This window comes from Epinephelus lanceolatus, chromosome 17, assembly GCF_041903045.1.
Source record: "Epinephelus lanceolatus isolate andai-2023 chromosome 17, ASM4190304v1, whole genome shotgun sequence".
Taxonomy (NCBI): Eukaryota; Metazoa; Chordata; class Actinopteri; order Perciformes; family Serranidae; genus Epinephelus; species Epinephelus lanceolatus.
Genome location: NC_135750.1, coordinates 24,328,686 through 24,343,082, shown reverse-complemented (window position 1 = coordinate 24,343,082; position 14,397 = coordinate 24,328,686). Strand labels below are relative to the sequence as shown.

The following is a 14,397-nucleotide window of genomic DNA, read 5'->3' as shown; positions in this document are numbered from 1 at the left end:
CCAGCATCAGATTCGAGAGGGTTAAACGTACACACAGGACACTGGTAAAGATAAACAAACCTGGGCGTCTACACACTGAAACATCTCTTTAGTCTTTTATGTATAAGTGCATAATCAAAGTAAATAAGTTTTAAAGTAAGAGGACCCAGAAACTCATGAGTTTATCTAACTAGGTCACCATCTAAACGCATGCAGTGCCCTTGGTGCTGCTTGAAATAGACTCAGACAGTGCTCCTTTAAACCTAAGACTGCTCCACAACCTTTGAAATACAGCAAGTCAATGGGAATTTAAACATAGAGGGGCCAGTTAATATGGTACATCGACAGTAGGGGATTTCTGGCTAACACCTAAGGAACATGTAAACCTTTTTATCTTAATTTTAATGTGACAAATAAATTCAGCAAAACTAGTAGCTACAAGAAAGAAACCTTATTCCACTGATTAAGACGATTGTCTTCTGGGGTTTTTTTCCCCCATCACTGTACATTCAGTGCTGAGCTTCACAGTATTTTAGCTCTACAATATAAGAGCTGATGGGAATCTAGAGAGGACACTGCTGGTGGAGGGAGGCTTACCGCAGCTAAGCCACGATTTGGTTGACTTTCCTCGGAGTGATCACCACGGCACAGGTGAAGCCGTTATCTGTTGCTGCCACGTGTAGCAGAAATGAAATTACTTAAGCTCCTCAAAATCAACTTGATGAGTAAGGGGTTAGCCAGAGGGTCCGTGTCCCGGGGGCAGTCGACCTTGTTGACCTTCAGTTGAACATGCACGTGTTTGTTCTGCGTGGCCCTGATTCATGTAAGCATGTTTGTTTATGATCCTGTTAGCAGTGCCTGTAACCGTTTTGATAAATTCAACGACACAACTTTTCTGGTGAGTCATGATGACGTCCGCATGGTGTGAATATTTATGAGGAAAAGGCTCCTCTAGATGAAGGAGCGTCTAAATTTGTCACTTCAGCTGCAGTTTGTGGCCTCTGTGCTCCTGTACAGTAGCTGTCAGTGACGGTGCGTTGGAGTCATTTAATCAGTTATTTTTAAAACTAGACAACAAAGATGTAATAAGACAACAGATTTGAAAGGAAGCCATATTATATTTAGGATTTTATCCCTCCGTGTATGTCAGTGGCATAATGATATTCAGCTAAATCTCCTTACATTACATGTCTTGAATATATAAGACATATTCTGCCAGTTTTTAGGTACAGTACAGAATGACCTTTTGCCTTCCCTCAGGGCTCTGAAATTGCACAGGTCTAAGAATGGTCCTCAGCAGTATTTTATCTCTGTCCTGTGACAAGTTCAATCAGTCAGTCTATTACCTTGCCCAATAAATCAGGAATGGAACAGGGCTTACGTCCTGCCTTTTTTTTAAATAAATGGGACATTAAGTCTATATCAATTAAATCTCGCCGCCCTAAGTCTACCCTCATATTAATTGATCTTAAGTTCCTGTTTCTCCAAATATATTTTCCTAGTGGAATATCTTGTGCTTTAACCTGTCTGACACCCGCGTGCAGTCTGGGCTGCGACACTGCGCTCCACCTCTCTAAGTTACATTAAATATGACTCATATCAATTTTCTCACCTCTTTTATGGACATGTATTAAGACTGGCCCTAATTAAATCTGATCTGAAAGATTTATCTCCCCACAGAGATGTCTTTTTTCTCTCCCTATTGAAAGTAGAAAAGCTTTTGAAGGGAGTACAGCAGTGAGTGACAAACTCCTTGGTCAGCTTTATCTCTTTTTTTTACGGTGATTATAAACGCAGTGAAAACTGGTACTGCACAAAACAAGATATTGAAAGCGGGGGAAGAAATTAAGATAGAGTTTAAATTGTACACATTTACAATTTAGATTCAGCCCGACGTGGATAAAAAATCCGGTGTGAGAATGTAAGGTAGCGGTAAAAACAGGAGACCTTTGAAGGAGAGACTGAAGCTAACTGCTAATGAGGTATGATACTGCCTCCTGGCAGCAGCCTCAGACTGCATCAAAGACTACATCAGACTAAACAAGGCTTTAAAATTAATGAATAGCTTTGTCTCTGAGGGGTAATTTTCCATCATCAGCATTGGCAAACCCCATTGTCAGGAGTGAGGCAGAAGACAGCACAGCATTGTTGCTGCGTGCATTTATCCTCATTAATTCACAGATCACAGTAGGTCTGCACCTCATAATTCTCACTTTTTTTTCCCTTTTTGTCAGGGGATTTTCCTCGGGGTGTTGGTCATATTGCTCTCCAGAGAAAATGGCGGTATTTAGCTTAGCTTGTTTGCCAAACGCCCTGAGGGGCCCACTGTCAGATCAAAGGGGGTCTAGCCTATTAGGACTTGACGCGTAACAAATATTGATAAAGGTCTCTCTCGCAGCTGCCCGATTAATCATGGCAACAACTTTAAAGGGGCTTTGCTGATTTCTCTAGTGTAATGATTTTTTTTTCTCTCTCTCAGATAAGAACAGACAGAGCATGAGACAGGTGCATCGAGGAATGCTTTTCATTTTAACAGGCTCCCGGTTTGACTTTTCTGCAACAAATTGCACTTCTTCCTTCAAATGAGAAATATATTGAGCATGAGCACCCCTAATGCTTGCCTCCAATTGCAGTCTGAGTCAGTCTTTTAAGTTTGCCTGCGTCACTACCCCCAATAAGCTTGCGGGCAGTGGAACTTTTACTGAAATATCCCATAATTGCCCATTCTCATGGATGATATAAGCCAAGTTATTCCACTATAAAATGAGGCATGTAATAAACTTGTATGAATATGTTCATTTCAGCCAAGACTCCTCTCTCGCCTAATATAGTGCCATTTGCATGCTTCACAGCTTTTTGGCAAATAAGACTATTTACAGTATGCCTGTCCAGTGAGCAAAAGGAAAAAAAGAACTGTGAAGCTACCAAGAGCACTTAAAGCCTTTTCAGCTTTCAAAATAATAATTATCTACTTTTTGCCTTCCCACACTAAATCGCCTCTGCTGTGCATTAGTCTCTTTAAGCTGTATTCCATCCATGCTGCCAAGGTTATTTGACGGATACAGGTCGCATTTACATTTAATGCAGCAACATACAGTACAGTTAGTGTGTGTGTATGTGTGTGTGTGTGTGTGTGTGTGTGTGTGTGTGTGTGTGTGTGTGTGTGTAACAAAACCAGAAACATGTGTAAACCTCCAGTGGCAGCAAGCATCTGCCCCTGCTGAGATGTCCTCAGCCAAACTCTGTAATAATTCTGAGGCTGCTGCTCTGTATCTCACCCTGTGCACCGACCTCCCTGTGGAGGAAGAGAGTGAAAAGTTGAATTCTTCTTTCAGGGATCAATAGAGAATCTCAGCAGAATTGACAGTAAAGATGCATAAACTGCAGTGTGTCTTGCTTTTGCTTACCCTTTCCCACCCCCCAATTTCAGCTTTCTATATTTTTTTTATTTCCCAGATTCAAGCTACGTTCAGTACTTTGGGAATTCATACCTGGAGTTTGAGGGTATTGACCTCAGCGCACTCAACAACATTACTGTGAGATTTCAGACTGGAGTGGCCCAGGGAACTATACTTTATGTGGACCAAGGACCTGCCAATGGTGATTTCTTTTTCATGAAACTCTTTGTCCTGGACGGATGCCTGCAGGTAAAAACTCAAGTTATATAGCTGTTGGGCATGATTAGTTGTAGCCACCACTACACTGATTTTGTTTGCCCGCAAAAGACAGCTAATTAACAGAAAACAGATCATAGCAGCAACATGAAATAAACGTGTTTAAAACTCTCTCCTGAATGTTTCAGTTTGCCTTTTGCTGTAACGAAGAGGAAGAGGTGACGCGGATCAGCACATTAATCCCTGTCGATGATGGCACGGTTCACATTGTGAATATTAGGTATATTCGTTGCTGTGTTTAATTAACCTTTTGAATCTGGGTGTAAACATTCACATCTGTGTTGTGGGGAACTCATATTTAGTTTGCCTGTAAAAGAAAAAAGAAAAGCTGCTGCAGTGTGAGAAAAAAACATGATATTAATGGGTTATAATTTCATTTTACAGCTTTTAATTTGCAGGTTGTATTAACAAAGACATCAACACGGGTGCAGTGTGTTATGTACTTGCTCCAGGCGAGAATATATTTTCTGTTGAGAAAAAAGAAGCACATTCACGATAAGCTACTTACAGAAGGTCTTAGTAATATACAAATTTTGTTCAACCAGTGTTAGCACCTCGGGTGGTATTAACTTGATCCGTAGTTATCCACTCATTTCAAGTGTGGGAGACTTTTTTTTTATAGAAAAGGACTGTAACTAATACCGAGGGAAGCTATATAATTGGCAGGAATCACCCGACTGAGAATGTAGATGTTATTACGAATGAGCAAATGGGCTTACATTTTAAAGAACTAAAGCAAACGTCAGAATGTGCCTATTAAAATGCATTAGTGATCACTGACCATGTTTTATTGGCTGTTCTAAAGTCTTCATTTGCAGTTTTTCATTACGAAAAGATTAACAAGCAAGAGCCGAGCACAAAATCAATGTTTAAATGATTTAAAGTGAGGCTGTGGCCCCTTTAGTTATATTGTTCCTAAGCCCATGTGCAATCTTGCTGCCAGCCCTCTCCATTATATTCTGACACGAGAAAGATTGCGGTTCAGTTTCAAGACACAAAGTTTATTATGTATGAGCTGGAAGCTGAGACAAAGTGGCTAATGTTCCTCTCATATCAAATCAGTTTACTTTGCATTTTAGGAGGGAGTATAGAGACTTTATTCCACGTTGCGAAGAGGCCATTTCATCATTATTTTAGCTGTTCTGTTTGAGCAAAGCTAATTATTTAAAAAGCACAAAGACTGCTTAGAAGACTTGGAAAGAAATGTGTAAGGTTTTCTGAATATGAGGTTTTAAAAGAGATCAACACAGATAAAAGGTGATAAGGTAGTGAAGGTGATTATGAGTGTACTGTGCCAAAGGTGAGCAAATCGTCTCCTGTGGAAACAAAGCTGAGTGGGAAGGTTGCCTCATGTTTCTTGGCAGAAGGCTGCACTGCCCTAAATATGCAAGTGCAGCGAGAAAGGCCTATCAGGTTTGAGGCACTGCAAGGCCCCACCCCTGTTTTTTTTTCCTGCAATAAAAATACAACAGCAGTATGAATCAATCATAATGTTCTGTACCAACCCCTTGGAGACATGGCAAGAAAGAGAGCTGTCATAACTAGAGGGTTGGGAGTGTGGAAAAATGGTTCCTGGTGTCACAAAGCAAATTCTTTGTAATTGTCTGACGGCCGAGTCCGTTCATCTTTGTCTGATTTGACCCAGAGCTACAACGCCATGGCCATCCTCAACGTCACCGCCTAACTCATTATAGACTTTTAATATATCTTCCCGTCAAAGACGCTTTTCAATATGTTAAATAGAAACCCAGTGGGGCTGACTTCTCAAGGACAGTGAGCACAGTGCCCTCTGGCTGCTGGCCAGGCCGCTCTGGCAGACTGCTTCTAAATTAACCGCTTCTCCACGCTGGCTCTAGAGGAAGGACTTATGCAGCTCGGAGTTACTGCCCCGAGTGTTTAGCCGGCATATGCAACAGCCTGCAAAGTACAGGCTTAACAAATCAGACTAGATTGCTTCGTGGACCCCCTTACTTCCACTATGGGAACAAGAGGTGTCAGGAGACACTGGAGAGGAGACTGTGCATGCGTGGCCTAAGTACCCTCAAGCTGCAGATGGTTAGTCCAGAATCTGCACTTAGGTAATTATCTGCTCTCCCCTGTTGTTTCAAAGTGGAGAATTGGTTTTTGAAATCTATGAATGGCTGTGGGGTGGGTCCAAAATAGTTGGGTGAAGGCGTGTGGAGAAAACAAAATGGAGGTCAGTAGTCACACCTCAAAAAGGGATTGTGATCAATGAATTCAAGGCAGTAATTAAAATAAATGGTGGAGGGGTACACACAGATAAGCTTGAAATGTACAGTATCAACAGAGCAAACAAAACATTTACATGCGCTGACCACAGTTTTATATCTTCTGTATTTCACTCTTCTCAGATGAGGAATTGCCGATCTCTCTTGCAGCAATTCATCTCCGAGGCATTTATCCTGTTCTTAGAGTTTAAAAAAGGCTTTTCTTTTAAAGCCATAGAAAATGTTTCTCTTATTATCAAGGTCTTGCGTGAGATCTTTTTGTATCTGTGGTGTCACACGAGTCATAATGTCAGCTGAAACTTGATTACTTGTAAAGGACTCAATTATTTTGTTATCAAGGCCACAAAAGTTCAGTCTTTTGTAGGAACTTGCACGGATACAGTAAAAAAAAAACATTCTTTAGATTTCGGTCTTTCAAGTTTCTAAAAAGAGAGAGAACAGAGATATCTGATTATGTGAAAACGATAAGTCAAAGACCCTGACAGTTCAACTTTTCTCGTAGCACCAAATAACATGTCAAAACCAGTTAATTTAGTGCAACAATCTATGCTTGCTGTACATTTGAAATGGCATTTTCATATCCTTTCATAGACAACACCTGACCCCATGTGAGGCAGAGCTTACTCTCTCTGGTCATAAGAAAATCAAAAGTACAGCAAGTAATTACTGGCTGGGACACATGATACAGAGAACGAACCACGTCTTCACAGGCGGTCTGCCACAACAATATCAACCCAATGAGGTAAGACTTTAAAGTACTGTGTGGTTTCTCACTGAAATACATAGGTGGATTATGACACAGTGGACACGTAAAAAGCCCTCTTACCCCCCAGGGGGCAGGTGCAACATGCTGTTGTTTCTCCCCACTAGGGCTGCCCTGGCTAAGAATTTTCCTAGTCGACCAGTAGTCATCATTTAGGACCAGTAATGGTTGTGCTAAGTGGCTAATGGGTATGTAGCTACTTACATGTTTCAGATGATGCGTCATGTTTGTAGTCGACCAATGAAGATGAGTTTACATATCACCTTGGATTCATCCTTCACCTTCTCAAAATGATCCCACACTTTGGATTTCCTGCCCGACATGTTATCAACTAGCCTATGGAATAACCGCCTATGTACCTGAAGCCCTGAGTGCAGAGCTGATCTTCTTCCAGGTGCTGTTTATAGGTGTGTAGGACTGTCATCTGTGGGACAGATGTAAAGCTCTGGGTAGCCCTGCACTAACATGATCAACCTTTCTGTATTTATCAGACTGAATATTTACAGAAGAAGGGAAAGATATCTGTCGGCTGTGATTGGTTTGTAACGTGACTCCTGTCTGACTGCTGTGCGTGGCCACTTCCTGTGCCTGTCCTTTCAAATTAGATTCCCACATGGTCCAGTCACATAGGTTTTGATTTATTTTGACAAGGTGCAGCTCCTAATAGAGTTTCATGTTTGTTTGGGTTTTTTCTGACTAAGTGACCAATAAAACCATGCCTTACTAATGACCTTTCTGGTCGATTAACGTTTGGTTGACAGAATTGAAGGGTCCAAATTGCAATTGCAAAGAGTACACAGCAAATTTAAAGTCCCATATTGATAAACTGATGGGACAAAAACACTGTGGTTTCTTTCTTGTGACATCTGTGAAGTGATGTTTTGGACTTGCGGGGCTCTGTTGTTGACAAGCCCCTTTGTCAAGAAATGCAACGTTAATTACAGAGACTTCACGCAGAGGCTCTGGCTTAGAGGCCCCCTGAGCTCTTGGTCCCCTGGGCTCGATAGGCCCATGCTGAAATCATAAGGCTCTGAAAGGCATTCATTATTAACAGTTACAGGACAACACCCATGTAATATATTACGTAAACTACATAATAAAAAACTGTAAACGATTGGAAAAAAAACTGCTAAAAACAATAAATTGTCTGAATAAAATATTTCCTTTTTTTCCATAGAGAGCGAAACCTTTCCACAACTATACTGGCTGCATTGAAATAATTGAAATGAACAAACTGAGGAGCTTTTACACGTCTGACGCCATTGGCGGCAGCAACACAGACCGATGCAGGTAAGTTTCTGAAAAAAAAAAAAAAAAAAAAATCAGTGGCTTCATCTCTTCTTTTAATTTAATTTTCACCCAGCATTTGTTTTTTGTTAGAAAACCATGTTTTTTGTTTTTTTTTTGCTTTCCTGGCTCAGACAGAAAAAAAAATCCCTTTAACACATTAATGCACTTGTGTGTTAACATTTTGATAGTTAGATAATTAAGTATACCACTGGCACCAGTAGTCACATTTTGCTTTATCAGATGCAGTGCGGAAAATCTGACCACTTATTGTGATAAATAACACTGGAGTTTTCCTCTCTGCCTGGGATTGCAGTCAAAAATCTGTCTACCTTGTAAATGACTGCACTTTACCTCTCGTTTAATGGGTACAATATCTGCACAGGAATGTAGTTCATATCTTGAGCCTTAAAAGCAAATAATTCTAATGTTAAATTGGATTTTTGCCCACTTAAACCACTAAAACTTTTGCCCGATTTTGCAGGGATACTTTGTATGCCACAGAAGCCTCCGCAGCAAGTTCTTCAAGTCTGACAACTCAATCAACCAACCTTGACACAGCAAACACAACAACAACAATGGCAGCTCCCACACAAACACCAAAACATCCTCTGCATGAACCTCAAGTTTGCCGTGACGGTCTTTGCCGCAATGGAGGAACATGTCATCAGCAGCAGCTGCCTGCTGGAGCTCTGCCTTCCTGTCACTGCCCGCTTCATTTTACTGGAACTTTTTGTGAGAAAGGTAGGCTTGGGCATGTTTGTAGCTGACAGTATTTCACAGTTTTTATACATGCTACACATATACACACACACACACACACACACACACACACAGTAAAAAGCTTAAAAACCAACTGTACTGTGACCTTAGAGTATTCCATAGTAGTCCATAGAGTATCATGAAGAGCCAGCCAACAAATTATGTTGCTTAATATATGCTGAGCCTCTTTGGCTAATAGGTTTCCCTATGAGGGAGAATAGACTCAGCTGCATTAGGAATTTTGAGCGACGTGAATTATTCAAGATATGATTAATGAAATGAAAGATCCATACAAGCAGCTTGAACCACCGCTGTGTGTCCATGTTCACCTCCAATGCTCATTGAGAATGAGAACACGACCTTGCAGCACTTGCTCAACATTCAGCCAAAGCTCTCACCCCTGTCCCCACCAAAAATATTTATTTTGTACCAACCGCTCCGACACTAATACTAAGGAGACAGCAGCACCAGACACACATACTAAGGAGTTTTTCCCTTTACTGGTTTCTCCTCAGTGCACCCGTGATGTAGTTGCTGACGTCCTTTTCTACCTCTGTTGCCGTGCATGATTTGCTCTGACAGCGTAGAAAACAGCAACCTGTATTTTGCTGTTGTATTCGTTCTCTGTCAGTGATAACAGCAATAACACTGGAGTTGTAAATTAATTGTTTGTGTGCTTTATAAGCTGCTCACACCTGATAGACATTTCAGATGTGGTGTTATGATAGCCATGTTCACTCCCCTGCACTCTGTCTACATTATATGACTAATCCTGCAACATGGATTGAAAGGCACTACTAATAAAGATGACACAGTATGTCAATAGTATGCCTGCCAATGTAGTTGTCATTTTGAGACCATTTTATGCCTGCTAATGATATAATGAGAATTAATCAACATGATAATGCAAGTGCAACCAAATATATTTAACATATTTTTAAAAAAGTAATGAACACCTGTTAATATTTACAAGAAAGTACATATAAAATTAAAGGAGTAGCCCAGAATTACTCAGTTTGAGAAATAATACAAAATTTGTCCAATAACCAAACTAGTAATGCCTTCTGCGACTAGTAAAGAAGTTTAGCAAAGCTCTGGGAGCATTGCAGTTTCCTGGTGTGCTGCAGTCTGCTCCCGGGGATGGACGGCCTGGTGGATTAACAAAGTGGAGGATGAAATTGTTGGAGGGTAAAACTACAAACGACAAATGTTTTGGCTCATTGCAAAGGCTAGGCAAGCTAATGACTATCAGGGCTGTGCCTCTTCCACTCTGAAAGTGCAGCTGCAGGCAACCTGTAAGCTACGCTGTGTCATCTTTGAAGTGCAGGTAGGCAGAGCTGGAGAGAAAAACAGGGTCTTACAATGGTCGGGAAAATCCTGCTGTTTATTCTGACGTGATATTGGCTGAAATACTGGGGACATTCTTATGTAAACAAACACATGTAAACACTGGGCAATATCAAGGTCAGCAAAATGATCGAGGTCATGTCCATATATATCACAATAAGTCTGCAACGTAGTGATCATGACAGGCCTAGTTATTAGCTAATTACATATGGTATGTATATTAGTTTTACCTGTCTCTTACCTGTCTCACTGTGTAGGTCCATGTAGTTATAAGTGGAATTGAAATAATTCAAAAATTGGCAATTTATTAATTCCTTCCTTCAAACAGTGATTGACCAGTCGTACCTTAGCATTAATAGCTAACTAAGCACAGCAGGTCTTTCAAGCTTTGGATCTCTCCACATATTGGTTACTTGGCATTCAGAGTTTGGATGGCGGTGTCCCTTTTTTTTTTAGCTTTTTCTAAACCAAAAACACAAGCAAAAGTGTAAGGGGCAGAGGTATAAGGGCTCATTTATGCTCAACGTTAAATACGGACCCGGATACGGACGGAGCCTTCTGTCCGTGCTCCGCGTTCATTTCGTCCGTATTTCTGCACGTTTCCATAAAGCTTACAGATACGGGCCAAACGGAGCAGTACCACTGGGAACCGTGGGGGCAGTGTTGCTGTCACTACCCGATACGTAGCTCTAGTGAGACAGGAAGAAGAAATAACAATTCAATTTCTTTCATCGGCAGTACTAGAGAAAAGAATTCTCCGTCCTCCAGTCACGATGTATTTAACGGCCTCACCGACCACCGCCTCCTACAACGCTGCCTCTGTTTTTGTCTTTTATGCAAGAGGTACATTATCAGTATCTCCTCCACAGTCGCCATGTTTGTTTTTGAGTTTGTTATTGTCATAAACTTTTGACGCTGGGCTGCCTCCTGGTGGATATATTGGTTAACATCCATGCCAACGTAAAAGGTGCATGGTATGTGGGCAGTGACGGTTACATCGTTTGAAACGGACGTATACATTTTCGTACGTAAAGGGAGCATAAATGAGCCCTAAGAAAAACACAATACATTTAAGAATCTTGATATATATTTTGTGACCCTGTATTGACTTTTAAGAGCACTATAGCTTTTAAATAATAGTTTACATCGCAAAGATTTGTGGCAGAAGTTAATATTGTCTCCTACTCAAATATAACATATTGCTAGCGTGTTAGAGGAACTGTGATAAATACAAATGCAGATCCCACTGTTCTGATTGCATGATTTTACGCATATGGGGTTGTGTTCTTTATGCTATGACATTTCTTCTAAAATTAGATTGAAAAAGTCGCAATGTATCATCTAGCCTACAGTATCACAATATATCGCAATTTATTGAATCGTAACCCCTGTATCGTGATACGTATCGTATCACCAGATTCTTATTAATACACAGCCCTGGTAAGGGATGGATTAAACAGTGTTTATCTGCTCAAAGCTAAACTGCATTTGTTAGCATATGCAGTTAACATGGTCTCTTCAACAAATTTCTGTCAAGGCCAAGGAGCATATCCTGTAAGCGTTACAGGTTATGTTGATTTAAATAAATAAAAGACTAGCACATTCACTGTGTATCATTTCTTCAAAGTGTAGATGTTTTTACAGAACACAAGCACAGTTCAGGGTAATGTTAGCAGCTCTGCAACTAAGAAATGAAATTATTTCAAGTGGTAATCTACCACTGTTATCATTGCAGACTACATACATGCTACAAGCAAGAACTGAGAGCTTCCTTCTGTCTCCTCAGCTCATAGAGTGTTGCACTAACAATGCTGTCAGTCATAGGGTTTAAATAAGCAGCTTTGCAGTAGCGACCAAATATCATATGCACTGTACATCTTAAGTCTTGGGAATATGTTAAGCGATGGAAATTCTTATTAGCGTTTCAGAGAGTTTCAACAATCAAAACTGGATTGATCTTCACCTCCATGACCCCTGAATGTGATTTAGGCTGATATTATAATCCTGTATATACATGAAAATGTGACAGAATGACGCTCGACGCCAATGTTAACAGTCATTAACATGGCTCGAGCAGCCTGTGTGCACCTGACACCCTTATTTGACACCTCCGCCATGTGTTCTAAAAATGCTAATTTACAGGTGTTTAAGTAATCTACTGAAATGTTATTTGTCTCTCCGGGCAGTGTAACAAAAATGATGCTATTTTTAGGACTTCACTCTCATTTGTTCGTCCCATGGGAGACTGCTACGTGCTGCTTCCATGACAGAGACGCTGCTTTGCAAGCCAGTGTTAAAGATGCTTTGGCCAACTTCTAAACAGCCGGTAGAGAAAAAGGAATCATTCATTGATTCATTCACTCATTAATTCATTAATTTATTTCTCACAGTTGTACCTTACAGGTTAAGAGAAGGGTAATTACAAGTGTGCCACAAAGTATCATCACATGTGACAGCAGCACATTAGCAGTTTGCATGGACATGTTGCCCATGGGACATTGTGTGAACTTAGAGCTAACCTCACTGATTAGAAATTAACCCTAATGAGCCAAAGATGCATTATAACCTGACTACATGATGCCCACTAACACAGCAGTAAATTTCCACCACTGTACCTGTAAAATGAATCCAATGTTCATTCTCGCAATTTTGTAATTTTAAAAAAAGAAAAGTTATGGCTCCTACCATCAGCCTTTACCTTCCATGGCCATAAAGTAAGTTCCTGCTTATCCCTCAACTTGTCACACTCATAAACTTTTCCTTTAAATACCAGCAGTGGCCTTTCAGAGTAATTTCTGCTGAGTTTGAGGAATTCCTCCTCCTCAAAAGCAGTTCAGTCTCTCAGGTTAACAGAGTGCAATCTCATGTGAGCACTCATCCAGTGATGTGCTTTGCAACACTGGTTCTGATAGCAGGCAGACGGAGTCCAGAGGCTGTTTACATGCTGACAAAGTCTGTGAATGTGTATTGCTTGAGCAACTTTGCTGGGTGACAGCCTTGTCCTCACATCTTATTGAATTAAGAATAGACGTACGTGAAGAAGAAAGCCCCCGCTCCCAGTTAATTATAGACGCGTCATCCTACCCAGTGACTAATGAGGTGGACTTGTTTGTGTCCTAGATGAAATGCTCACATGTCACACACTCTGTACATCTAAGAGATATATCAGGATGCACATGAGTCTCTGTGGCCTCTTAAATTATTATACACAAAGTGCTAATCTACTGATGTAATTAATATTAGTCATACATGTTCTAAAATGTAACCTAATAGTGGATAATTTGACCTGAAATATAAAGGTGAACTTATAGACTTAAAGGGGGTGACAGTATGTGAATATATATAGACCTTTGCGAACTTGACAACATAAATACTCAGAATGGGCCCCTTTGTATTTCCTGTGAGAACGTTAATGCGGTAGCTGACAGGAAACACAGGCACCACAATAGCAAAGAAAAGGTCTATTTATGTGTTGGTGTACATGCAGTGGTTAAATGTGCAGTAACCATCACCATTAACGCTACTTAATACTTCTGCTTCTCCCAGTCTTATAAGCAAATGTACTTTTACTTCACCACACTGTATGTCAGCTGTAGTTATTTTGCAGAATAATGTTTTTCATACAAAACTTACCATGATTATTATGATATATAATGTACTGCTTTAGTTTATACTACCAAGTAATATAAAAGTTAGTTAAAATTATGTCCACCTACAACAATTCAACATTGATTAATGTATCAGAAATGATGATACCACAATCTTAATTGTTAAAATAATAATAATTGGGAACATATTGTATCATGAGTACATGAAATATCTTGCTCTTAAGCTGGAAAATGGTCCTCTTTGTTCACCTATGGATGTATAAAGAAAACTAGATACAGCGTTGAAGGCAGGGCCCCGCTCTTTCCTACAAAAATTGCTCGGTTGCGCATTAAGCAAAAAAAGTTTGACTTCATGTAGGTTTAGGTGGTATATATTTTTTTCATACCATCATGCCTTCTTGACATTTTATCAGGGTATGCAGTTAAAGCATAAAAGCTGAGCTACTGGTGACTAAAGTCCCTGTATCATGTTTGACATTGTCTACTTTACAGTGCTGTGTTTCTAATATGCAGTTTGCCTACCTAGACAAGTCTTGCTGGTTTGAAATACTTATAGCCCTTATCATAATTAATTGATAATAGAATAGAGAATGAGCGTCTCTCTTGCTGGAGGACCCGATGACACTTGTTGCCGTGGCGGATACCGACACATCAGAAGGTTGAACGGCGGTGAATAAAATTATGTTGTTAATTAACTGCTTTTGTAGAAGAAGTCATCTTAAGATAAA

General features: G+C 40.2%; 1 protein-coding gene across 1 annotated transcript in view; it reads left to right on the top strand.

Annotated features, from left to right (window-relative positions):
• Positions 1-14,397, top strand: part of eys (EGF-like photoreceptor maintenance factor) — a 218,546-nt gene that overhangs the window by 120,467 nt on the left and 83,682 nt on the right. The window contains exons 34-38 of the mRNA XM_078176251.1: positions 3,436-3,626; positions 3,782-3,873; positions 6,494-6,644; positions 7,843-7,955; positions 8,437-8,696. Of these exons, the coding sequence (XP_078032377.1) occupies positions 3,436-3,626; positions 3,782-3,873; positions 6,494-6,644; positions 7,843-7,955; positions 8,437-8,696 (807 nt within the window). The remainder of the gene's footprint in view (positions 1-3,435; positions 3,627-3,781; positions 3,874-6,493; positions 6,645-7,842; positions 7,956-8,436; positions 8,697-14,397) is intronic.